The sequence below is a fragment of the Balaenoptera musculus genome, chromosome 2 (genome assembly GCF_009873245.2).
Source record: "Balaenoptera musculus isolate JJ_BM4_2016_0621 chromosome 2, mBalMus1.pri.v3, whole genome shotgun sequence".
NCBI lineage: Eukaryota > Metazoa > Chordata > Mammalia > Artiodactyla > Balaenopteridae > Balaenoptera > Balaenoptera musculus.
Genome location: NC_045786.1, coordinates 138,842,703 through 138,855,528, shown reverse-complemented (window position 1 = coordinate 138,855,528; position 12,826 = coordinate 138,842,703). Strand labels below are relative to the sequence as shown.

The following is a 12,826-nucleotide window of genomic DNA, read 5'->3' as shown; positions in this document are numbered from 1 at the left end:
TCCCCCCAGTTTTAAATTAAAAAAGACTTCTGCATTTTAGCTCTTCTGACAGTTAGGGGCAAATATACTCTACCTTGTAAGAGACACTGCTATACTTTTAATTTCTCAATTTAGTCTCAAAAACTAGCTTTTAACTCAGCCAAACAAAAAAATAGATGAATGCTCAACAGATCTACAGAATTAATGATTTGGGGTTAAAAAAAGGCAATTCCATCTGAAGATCAGGTTTTAAGATTCAAACTCTTCCACCTACTAGATGAATAACGTTGACAAATTTTCTCACCTCTATAGAGTTATCTACTCTTCCTCACAGGGTCGCTGTAAGGATCAAATTAGATAAAATACATATGAAAATGCTAAAACCAAATTAAAGGAACCTCCACATATACATGGCTAAGTGCAACTGCAACCCCTGGTAATAATAATCAGGATTAATATTAAGATTCAATTGGCAAATGGACAAAAAACATACCCGGTCACCACCACGTATTTCCCGTCGGGCTGGTGCTTCAGGCGTTCCAGTACTGACAGCAGGACTTTGGCCTTGGTTTCACCATACAATTCTACCTCTTCAGAGCTCAGACCAATTTCTCGAGCCAGGTTACCAATGGGCTTTGGCTTGCAAGACCGTGATATATCAATGTCACTTAGGAGAAATATAGAAAATATGTATCAACCTTTATTCACGGGACTCAGTCAATGCCGTCCTAGTAATGACCCACCTCAACCACGTTCGGAGGGGGCATACACATAACCATGGTATCCATCAGCTAAAACCCCACCATCCACAGAGTGTGAAAAACAGCAAAAGCTTCTTTTTACCTTGGCACGGGTGTCTTCAGGTTAAGTTTGTTATACTGAATGATCCACTTCCCTGGCTTAAATTTCTCCAGGAAACGCTTTGCACTGTCTACCGTGCTCTAAACAAAATGACACAAATGGGACTGAGAAGACGTGATGATTTTAACCTCCACCTCAGTTCCTAGTCCTGGTCACTCAAGTTCAATCACAAAATGAACAGCTTCAGGATCCGCCTGTTAACATGCTTCAATTCGAGGCCGGAGTCTACAGGCAGCAGGATGCCCTGGGCTGCGTGCCTCGCCCGCATCAGCTGGTGTGTGTTACAAAGGGCAAGAAACCAAAACATACTGAGTGAAGCCAGGCTGCTCGCACTTTTTTCCCCTTAAGTTATCACATTCCAGAGTAAATCAGAATCGTGCTACCCCTACTTCCCTCTATTAATACGACTGATTCTGCTTCTCTCTACTTTCATTTCCTTTTTTTTTCAAAAGATTCACATCCTTACTTAGATTCTGAGTGGGTTCTATGACATTTCTACTTGGGGAGAAATGCGGTACCTGGAATTCTATCAGTTTCGTACAGCTATTACAGAAACGTCCATTCACACTTACCTGCATTAGCATCGCCACCGTCATTGGCCCGACACCACCAGGAACAGGAGTAATGAAGCTTGCCCTCTCCTTGGCCTCCTTGTATGCCACATCACCCACAATTTTCCTCCCACTTGGTTTTGTATCATCTGGTCAAAGAGGTAAAAAAATCAAAGCACAGTCTCAGAATAGCAATGCTGGTGTTTATTTCTAAGTTATGTGATCAATTACAACAGCTTGTTCCAAAAACTAAGTCGAGTTTAGGGTGTGTAGTCCCATCTGGTTCAAGTGCCTACTTTACTTAAAAGCTGTGGGATGGGGGCTTCCCTGTTGGCGCAGTGGTTGAGAATCTGCCCGCTGGCGCAGGGGACATGGGTTCGAGCCATGGTCTGGGAGGATCCCACATGCCGCGGAGCAACGAGGCCCGTGAGCCACAACTACTGAGCCTGCGCGTCTGGAGCCTGTGCTCCGCAACAAGAGAGGCCGCGATAGTGAGGCCCGCACACCGTGACGAAGAGTGGCCCCCGCTCGCCACAACTAGAGAAAGCCCTCGCACAGAAACGAAGACCCAACACAGCCAAAAATAAATAAATAAATGGGGAAAAAAAAAAAAAAGCTGTGGGATGTGATAAAAGCTCCCCATTTATGACAAAAACTCTCCAGAAAGTAGGCATAGAGGGAACTTACCTCAACATAATAAGGGCCAAATGTGACAAACCCACAACCAACATTGTTCTCAATGGTGAAAAACTGAAACCATTCCCACTAAGATCAGGAACAAGACAAGGTTGCCCACTCTCACCACTATTATTCAACATAGTTTTGGAAGTGTTAGCCACAGCAATCAGAGAAGAAAAAGAAATAAAAGGAATACAAATTGGAAAAGAAGAAGTAAAACTGTCACTGTTTGCAGATGACATGATATTATACACAGAGAATCCTAAAGATGCTACCAGGAAACTACTAGAGCTAATCAATGAATTTGGTAAAGTAGCAGGATACAAAATTAATGCACAGAAATCTCTTGCATTCCTATACACTAATGATGAAAAATCTGAAAGAGAAACTAAGGAAACACTCCCATTTACCACTGAAACAAAAAGAATAACATACCTAGGAATAAACCTACCTAAGGAGACAAAAGACCTGTATGCAGAAAACTATAAGACACTGATGAAAGAAATTAAAGATGATACAAACAGATGGAGAGATATACCATGTTCTTGGATTAGAAGAATCAACATTGTGAAAATGACTATACTACCCAAAGCAATCTACAGATTCAATGCAATCCCTATCAAACTACCAATGGCATTTTTCACAGAACTAGAGCAAACAATTGCACAATTTGTATGGAAACACAAAAGACCCCGAATAGCCAAAGCAATCTTGAGAAAGAAAAATGGAGCTGGAGGAATCAGTTTCCCTGACTTCAGACTATACTACAAAGCTACAGTAATCAAGACAGTATGGTACTAAAAAAAAAAAAGACAGTATGGTATTGGCACAAAAACAGAAATATAGATTAATGGAACAGGATAGAAAGCCCAGAGATAAACCCACACACATATGGTCACCTTATTTTTGATAAAGGAGGCAAGAATATACAATGGAGAAAAGACAGCCTCTTCAATAAGTGGTGCTGGGAACACTGGACAGCTACATGTAAAAAAAATGAAATTAGAACACTCCCTAACACCATACACAAAAATAAACTCAAAATGGATTAAAGACCTAAATGTAAGGCCAGACACTATAAAACTCTTAGAGGAAAACACAGGCAGAACACTCTATGACATAAATCACAGCAAGATCCTTTCTGACCCACCTCCTAGAGAAATGGAAATAAAAACAAAAATAAACAAATGGGACCTAATGAAACCTAAAAGCTTTTGCACAGCAAAGGAAACCATCAACGAGACGAAAAGAAAACCCTCGGAATGGGAGAAAATATTTGCAAATGAAGCAACTGACGAAGGATTAATCTCCAAAATTTACAAGCAGCTCATGCAGCTCAATATCAAAAAAACAAACAACCCAATCCAAAAATGGGCAGAAGACCTAAATAGACATTTCTCCAAAGAAGATATACAGATTGCCAACAAACACATGAAAGAATGCTCAACATCATTAATCATTAGAGAAATGCAAATCAAAACTATAATGAGGTGTCACCTCACACCAGTCAGAATGGCCATCATCAAAAAATCTACAAACAATAAATGCTGGAGAGGGTGTGGAGAAAAGGGAACACTCTTGCACTGTTGGTGGGAATGTAAATTGATACAGCCACTATGGAGAACAGTATGGAGGTTCCTTAAAAAACTAAAAATAGAACTACCATACGACCCAGCAATCCCACTGCTGGGCATATACCCTGAGAAAACCATAATTCAAAAAGAGTCATGTACCACAATGTTCACTGCAGCACTATTTACAATAGCCAGGACATGGAAGCAACCTAAGGGTCCATCGATAGATGAATGGATAAAGAAGACGTGGCACATATATGCAGTGGAATATTACTCAGCCATTAAAAGAAACAAAATTGAGTTATTTGTAGTGAGGTGGATGGACCTAGAGTCTGTCACAGAGTGAAGTAAGTCAGAAAGAGAAAAACAAATACTGTACACTAACACATATCTATGGAATCTAAAAAAAAAAAAATGGTTCTGATGAACCTAGGGGCAGGACAGGAATAAAGACACAGACAGAGAGAATGGACTTGAGGACATGGGGAAGGGGGAAGGTAAGCTGGGACGAAGTGAGAGAGTGGCATGGACATATATACACTACCAAATGTAAAATAGATAGTTAGTGGGAAGCAGCCACATAGCACAGGGAGATCAGCTCGGTGCTTTGTGACCACCTAGAGGGGTGGGAGGTAGACACAAGAGGGACGGGATATGGGGATATATGTATACGTATAGCTGATTCACTTTGTTATACAGCAGAAACTAACACAACAATGCAAAGCAATTATACTCCAATAAAGATGTTTAAAAAAAAAAAAAAGCTGTGGGATGACAGGTGTTTGCTATCTCTTAGGGAGACACTTACTTTACCTGCAAAATTCCACAAGATGCTTAAGTGGTTTTTCATAACCAGGAGAATCCTTTTGTCTTCTGTCAGGTGGCAAATAAAATACCAACTGTTTTTTATTCTTAAAGCCAACCGCCAAGTATACAATGAGCACCTTTTAAAATGTTAATTTGCCAAGGCCTTCAAAGGAATTTTTTGGGTGCACAAAGCTCCAGCTTTATCGCAGCTGCCAGATACGGTTTCTACAGCAACTGTCGCATTTTGTAAGCTCCAGGCATGAGCTGGAGGAACAATTCAACATCCAGTTCCAAAGACGAGCAGCTACTTAAATGTATGCAAAAAGGCAAAGAATATAATTACACTCCCGTTAAAAGGATACAAGAACAACTACAAATCTTAGCAGCAAAGAATAGCTATTCAAGAGAACAAAACCCCATGATGCATCACTGCTCACTCACTCCTACACTTGGCTTCCGTGCAATTCCAGGAGGGGCTGGGGACAGGGCTAGACCTTGTGGTTGGTTCTAAGGCAGGACCTGGTAAGATCTTAGCCATTTCACCTCTTTGATTAGATTGCCACAACTAAGAAAGGAAGCCTCAGGATTCAGCCAAAAAGCCAGAATTAAGCGACTTTGGCTCTAGGATCAGCTCTTTCACTAGCCTCGAGTCTGCAGCCCCTGTGGGCTCCTTACTGATCAGAAGTCCAAAGAGGCAAAGAAGGATGAACACTACCTATTTCACAAGCTTCAGGAGAATCAAGTAAGAAATTGTGTGTGTTTCTTGAGATTGAAAAAACACTCTCCGGGCTTCCCTGGTGGCGCAGTTGTTAAGAATCCACCTGCCAATGCAGGGGACAAGGGTTCGAGCCCTGGTCTGGGAAGATCCCACATGCCGCAGAGCAACTAAGCCCGTGCGCCACAACTACTGAGCCTGCGCTCTAGAGCCCGCAAGCCACAGCTACTGAAGCCCACACACCTAGAGCCCGTGCTCCGCAACAAGAGAAGCCACTGCAAGGAGAAGCCTGCGCACCCCAATGAAGAGTAGCCCCCGCTTGCCGCAACTAGAGAAAGCCCACGTTCAGCAACAAAGACCCAACGCAGCCAAAAATAAATTAATTAATTTTTAAAAAAAAATTAAAAACACTCTCCAAACATAAGGGTTTCTCTTCCTACCCTAGATACATTAGATATTTTCTATATGTACTCTCAGGAGCTGGTGAACACAACCCCTTGTGATGGTTTCAGGCTTCCAGATTATAAGGCAGCAAGCTACGGCAATGGCAGAACATTTCCTCTCATAATCACTAAGGTCGTTTCAAAATGCCAGGGAAATAACGGTTGAGGGTTGCCCTTGTATGGGTTTCAATTGTCTAACACCGAAGTTAGCTAAAAATACCCCTGTACCTCCTTCTATTTATGAATGTTAGTCACTTTCTCCATGTGTTTCTGCATATACAGGAGACACGTCAATTACTGCACAACCTAACGCTGCACTGGGTGGGCTCAGCTCTGCTCCTTAATCAAACGCTATCAGGGCTGGCTTCAGTGCCCTCTGATGTACGTACAGGGTTTCATGGAAGGTGTGATGTGGTCAGTAGAAAAGTGACCCCGTCTCTAAGCACATGGCTTCAGTAACCAACAAACATTTTGCTTATCTATCCCAGCCCTAGAATTTCTCTTTCATCTGGAACTATTAGTGCAAAACTACTTAAGATCCAGCTGAGGGACTTCCCTGGCGGTCCAACGTTAGGACTCTGCGCTTCCACTCCAGGCGGCATGGGTTTATAATCCCTGGTCGGGGAACTAAGATCCTGCAAGCCATGCGGTAGAGGAAAAAAAAAAAACCCAATCCAGCTGAGCCTTGAGTCCTTCACATGTAATTTGGGGGCCCCAATAACAGGGTCCAGTATAGAAGCCACTACGCTGGATAGGTTGAGACTGGATTGAGGGGGGTTAGGAATCTGTTCCCCCCTTTTATAACCCTTCCAAATAAAACACTATTAATCCAGCCCTTTTCAAATTATCTTTAGTAAACCACCAGGAAGAACACTTTTACATGTTTCTCTGGCCAAAACTTTCTGCTCTGTACTTGAATCTTAAAAAAATATTCCTCGGGCTTCCCTGGTGGCGCAGTGGTTGAGAATCTGCCTGCCAATGCAGGGGACACGGGTTCAAGCCCTGGTCTGGGAAGATCCCACATGCCGCGGAGCAACTAGGCCCGTGAGCCACAATTACTGAGCCTGCGCGTCTGGAGCCTGTGCTCCGCAACAAGAGAGGCCGCGATAATGAGAGGCCCGTGCACCGCGATGAAGAGTGGCCCCCGCTTGCCGCAACTGGAGAAAGCCCTCACACAGAAACGAAGACCCAGCACAGCCATAAATAAATAAATAAATAAATAATTTTTAAAAATTCCTAAAAAAAAAAAAAACGAAACAAAAACCCATAACAAAACAACTACAAAAAACTACATACCTTAATTCATCCTTAATTTGGAAAATAACTTAAGATGTTATCCCTGAAAGGACCATGCAAATGATTTAAATAATCAAAATATGAACCAAGAAGTGGCCCAGTTGTCGAAAGTGGTGTTTCAAGAATGAACATTTGAACCCTCCTACACTGTTGGTGGGAATGTAAATTGGTACAGTCACTATAGAGAACAGTATGGAGGCTCCTTAAAAAACTAAAAATAGAGCTACCATATGATCCAGCAATCCCACTCCTGCGCATATATCCAGAGAAAACCATAATTCAAAAAGATATATGCACTCCAGTGTTCACTGCAGCCCTGTTTACGATAGCCAGGACATGGAAGCAACCTAAATGCCCATCAACAGAGGAATGGATAAAGAAGATGCGGTACATATATACAATGAAATACTACTCAGCCATAAAAAAGAATGAAATAATGCCATTTGCAGCAACATGGATGGACCCAGAGATTGTCATACTGAGTGAAGTAAGTCAGAGAAAGACAAATATCATGATATCACTTATATGTGGAATCTAAAAAAAGGGGTACAAATGAACTTACCTACAAAACAGAAATAGAGTTACAGACGTAGAAAACAGACTTTGGGTTACCAGGGGGTAAAGGGGGAAGTGATAAATTGGGAGACTGGGATTGACACATTCACACTATTATATATAAAATAGATAACTAATAAGGACCTACTGTATAGCACAGGGAAATCTACTCAATACTCTGTAATGGCCTATATGGGAAAAGAATCTAAAAAAGAGTGGATATATGTATATGTATACCTGATTCACTTTGCTGTGCACTTGAACCTAACATAACATTGTAAATCAACTATACATCAACAACAATTAAAAAAAAAAAAAGGAATGAACACTTGCAAAGAGCAGTCTTCAGGTCCTCCTGCTCACCCTCGGGTCTGTAGCAGTGATCCTGCCTTCCTTGGGGAACAGTAATGATACTTATTCACCTATATCCCCAGGATCAGAAAAAGTACAGCTGACCAGGAGGAAAGATACTGCTCTGACCTTATTCATATTTTACCTTCTGCATGAGGAATAAATGTGAATAGGAGGTTAAGTTTCACGTGTAAGTCAACATTTCATTTCATACGAGACTCAAGAGCCCTACCCAGGTTTTTCTTCTTCCTTCTCTCAAATCCAGTCTAAAACAAAAAAGGTCAAAAGCAGAAATATGATACAGAAGATGCAAGGTTTTAAACAGAATGAGCTTGAATGTCACATTGCAAGTACTGAAAGTGAGGAGTTGTAGGAGAGCAATTTATCACCCATCAGATAATTACACTACAAGAAAATGAGTGATCAATTATGAGCTACTGTCTTAAAAACATGGTACGGAGAGTGGGAGGGAGGTTAAAAACGGTGAAGGCTTGACAGTGACTCATGTTCCTGGCAGCTTAGTGTCTATATTTCAAACTTGAGATGGGAGGGGAGGAAAAATATTCTTGCTATAACTCTTTTTAACATTCCAACAGATATGGGTGCCAGCAGTCAGAAGGCACAAGCTGGACACGGCACCTATAGGCAGACTAGTGGAGAAAAGGCACAGGACACCAAGCATGAGAGACATACAATGAGAGAAACACCAAGTTCTGCGGGAGGGGAGGGAGGGAGAGAAGGATTTTCAAAGAAGGAGAGATCATCTCTTGCTGAAGGAAAATCAGACAAGGTTTGGAAGGAAGAATGGACATTTTGGACAGAGAGGAGGTGGGGAGGAAGTCATTGAAAGTGAAGATCATGGTTGAGCTTTATTCAGTTGTGTAGCCCAAGGCCTGGAGTGGTGCCTGATGCACAGAAACAGTCGCTTGATTAAAAATTGTTCCTTTTTTGACCCCACGAGGTATGTATGCAAGTATTCACTGAATTGTCCTTTCAGATTTTACGTTTGAAAACTTCATGAGCAAAGAACTGCCTGCCCCACTAAAGACGCAGGCAGAAGAGCAGCAAAGTACAAACAGGCATGTGCAGGAGAGCACGTGGTCCATTTTACAACAGTTTAAGACAGGTATTCACAAAGTGTGTGTGAGAAAGAAGGCCACAGAGGTGGCTGAAACTAGTATGGGGCTAAGGAGTCTGGCAGGTAACATGGAAGAAAGAGGCTCACAGGTCCACATCAAGACCCATAAACATGGCAAGAGTGCACAGATGGATCTGAGTGGGAGTCAGCTGGCGGTAGGGAGACCAAGGAGAAATTTATAGCAGTGCATCCAGCAGAGAGGGTGACTCTCAGTGGTGACACTGAGAACAGAGAAGAAAGGGAAAAAACTCATAAGATTTAAAAACGGATCCATACATGGAACGATTGGGAGGGAAACTAAAAGGTTTCAGACCTGTGGGAAGGAAGAATGGTGATGATATCACTAACCAAAACAGGGCAGTGAGGAGTAACTTAGGGACGAGGATGCAAGGACAGTTTTGGACATGACTATAATGTTGGCTTTATCCTTGGCCTAGAAACAGCCCAGGCCAAACATCTTTGCAAAGCCCTAACTAGAGGACTCTTGACACAACGTGTCCCTCTCCTGGAGTCTCACAGCACTTTGCAAAGATCACACTATATTTTAACCATCCTTTGTTAAAGTCCATCTCTACGTGATGATAAAGCGAGAAATCAGCTTGCCTCCTCTCCCACCCTCTCCCTGGACAAGGTCATCTTGGACTGCACGGCACAGTGGCTAAAATCACAGGCTCTTCCTGCAAGGCGCAACTATGCCGTCTGCTAACTTCATGCCCCCATGGGTAGGCTGATCGCTCTAAACCTTAGCACTTCAAGCCTAAAATGGGACAAGGGGTTCTCGCCTGGGCTTCATCTTCCTCTGCCCAGCCCGCCTCCAGAAACCACCTTCTTCCCCCAGCAACACTCACCTGGGACATAATTGATTCCACAGTCGATGACTATTGCCCCAGGTTTGATCCATTCCCCTTTCACCATTTCAGGCTGACCAATTGCAACTACCAGGATGTCACCTTTACTTACCTAGGGAAAGACAGTTCTGACTTCAGAAACTAAACAGTGAAACATAAAAAAATTCTAGAAGTGGAAAGGACATCCGTAAGCTTTGTATGAAATTCACTGTCATCAGCTATTTTATGCAGGCCACACACTGTCTCTGACAGCTCTTCATATACTGTGCTCATTCCTACACACGTCAAAACCTCCCCTTTCACTAGATATTTTACTGAATGGGGAACCTGATGAGAACCTGTGAGATAGGGAGGAGTACAGGCTTGGAGCCACAGGCCTGGGACAACGTCCCTGAATTACATGACACCTGGAGACTGCCCCCTCTTCCCCGGAACGTGGGGACTACCACCTTCAGCAGAGCATTGCTTGGGGAGGATTAAAGAGGTGCTGGGCCTCTCTCCTGGTCTCTCCCCACATTTAAGAGACTGCACTGTCAATGGGATGTGTCCATGTGAGAATTCCTGGGCTCAGGAATCTGATGCAGGGGTCAAGAACAAGCTGTGACTGAGGTCACAGGACCACTGTCCATAACCCGCTCTGGACACCTCCACCTCTCAGACCACCCACTGTCGCATATGTGGGATCTGGCTGCCATGGGTCAACCCCAGTTCCTGTACTGCTAACCCCTATCTACCACGAGATGGACTGGCACAGAAAGAATACAGTCCAAACGAAAATCTGCATAGACTTGGACAAGTTTTAAATTTGAATTTGTTTCTTCATCTTGTAAGACAGACAAGAATCACAGAATTGTTAGAGGGGTTAAACGCGGTAATGAGGTCATAAAGTACACGGCAGTTTCTGGCACTTAATTATGAACCATCCCCATTAGGCAAGAACCCCTGCCACACGCAGGAACGGGCGTGCAAACGCGCGCGCGTGACCCCTTACCTCCTCGCCTAGGTGGGCAGTCTTGGAGTGGCAGGTGGTCACTGTGGCGTGGCTCCACAGAAGCAGGTCGTGCATTGGGGCACCAACTATCTTACTGCGCCCGACCACCACAGCGTGCCTGCCGGCGATCTGCACCCCTGAAAGAGAAGCCAGCGTGCGTCAGAGAACTGGGGGAAGCTGCCTCCTTCGCATGCCACCTAAATGGCAGAACTCAGGACAAGCGCACAAAAGCAGGTTCTTAGCATCAAAAAGCAATCTTCCTAAAACCATCCCTTCTTTGGCCACTCAGGGTTTCAGCTACAAGTTGGGACTTGTACATGTGTCCTTCTTGCTGTGGGTTTTTGAGAGGAGCTTAAGCCAAGATCCATTCATTGAGTCACAGGAGAGTGGGGAGAAAACCTACACTCAAATCAGAAAGAAACCCTGACCTACAGCTAAACAGCCATATGGAAGAAGAGGACATATTACATTACATGGGAAAAAGTTGTAAGAAACAGGGTGAACGTAATGGGGTGGAGGGAAATTAGATTAGTATCAGTAACTCTTTAGTTCCTCATCCAAATTTCTCTTTTGGCTTAAGGCCTGAGCCACAGGGTTATTTGCAGGGAAGTGATAAAGGGGAACTTAACTGTAGTAAAAAATTTTCTTTTTGTTTACTGAGCACCCCCATTCTTCTGGCATTATCCCAATGTCCTTTTCAGGACTGACATACTCTCCTCAGTAGAGATGGTGTGGCTGAACACCCGAGAGTGAACAAGTGACCATATTTCATCCTGTGGCCAGTGAGATCCATCCCATGACTCTTAGGCACAAGGATGCAACAGGCTGGAGCTGCTCGGGGCCACCAAGCAGAGCTCAGAACGAGCCACCACGCAAAGGGGAGCAGAAATAAGGTCCTGAGGACTCTACTGAGCCCTTCTACCCAGCCCCACTGAAGTGAACTCTTCCTTAAGGCAGTTTGTGTTTAAACTGTGCTTCTTGTGTAACATTAACTCTATTCAAAAAAGGTGAGTTTCTATATAATGCTAACATCATGAACATCTAGAATTAAAACCCTCAAAGTGTGAAGTGTTTAGAAGGTAACTTTCTATACCTTTTAGGGTACAGTAAAGGACCTGAAGCTGCATTAGGGCAAATGGTCGCTTCAATATCAACAAGAGGAGGTGGGGAGCCTACAGCTGCCACGGCTCATGGGATTTTTTTCTATCAAGTTGGAACACACTGTGTGCTAAACATGCCATAGAGTATAAATTTAGCTGTAGGACTGAACGATAATAGCTGTCCCAAGGCTTACAGATTGACCTTTCCTTGCCAGCCACAGAAAATTTTCACTTACGTTAGCTAACACTTTCCACTTGAAATTTCTGATCCACTTCCTTTAAACAGGGCACACTTCCTTGTAAAAAATAACCTCTGCTAAGAAGTATTCATGATGAAATTAAAATACCAAGAGGCTGACTAGGTAACGGGGTAATACGGCCAATTATCCAAGGAATCCATTTCCTAGATCTACAACGGTGACTCGGGGCCCATTCTGGGATTCAGACTTTTCACTTTGCACCCTACAGACTATCTGAATCTTTATTATCATATAGGTTACTTTTTCACACAAAATAAATTGCTTTGAACTCAAATAACTCTGAGTTCAAATCTTGGCTCTGCTGCCTCTTGGACAAATTACTCCATCTCTCTGAGAATGTCTTCTCAGCTATTAAACAATAAGAATACCTATCTACTTCATAGGGTTGTTGAGAAAATTGAGAATTTAGGTAAAGAAGCCCCTAGCACACAGGTCCTTGTGCCAATCAAGCCCACTTATTTAGGGCTCACAGTGTATCTCCCCTATACCTCTGAAGGTCAAGACCAGGCTCCACGAAATGGTGCTTTGTTTTTGTCTGGTTGTTTTTACCTGTCTCCTTGATGAGTTCCAAGCATCCTTTGGGTGTACAAGGGATGAAACAGTCATTTAGGTCACCTCTAGCAAGTTTTCCAGCACTGATGCTAGTCAATCTAAAACAAGGAAAGTGATAGGTGTCTTT

General features: G+C 43.2%; 1 protein-coding gene across 4 annotated transcripts in view; it reads right to left on the bottom strand.

The window, feature by feature from the left end:
• MTHFD1 (methylenetetrahydrofolate dehydrogenase, cyclohydrolase and formyltetrahydrofolate synthetase 1) overlaps positions 1-12,826 on the bottom strand; it is a 60,339-nt gene that overhangs the window by 24,938 nt on the left and 22,575 nt on the right. For all 4 annotated transcript variants that reach the window (XM_036841651.1, XM_036841652.1, XM_036841653.1 and 1 more), the window contains 6 exons: positions 12,697-12,797; positions 10,788-10,924; positions 9,797-9,908; positions 1,413-1,540; positions 823-920; positions 473-646 (listed from right to left, as the gene is read on the bottom strand). In XM_036841651.1, the coding sequence (XP_036697546.1) occupies positions 473-646; positions 823-920; positions 1,413-1,540; positions 9,797-9,908; positions 10,788-10,924; positions 12,697-12,797 (750 nt within the window). The remainder of the gene's footprint in view (positions 1-472; positions 647-822; positions 921-1,412; positions 1,541-9,796; positions 9,909-10,787; positions 10,925-12,696; positions 12,798-12,826) is intronic.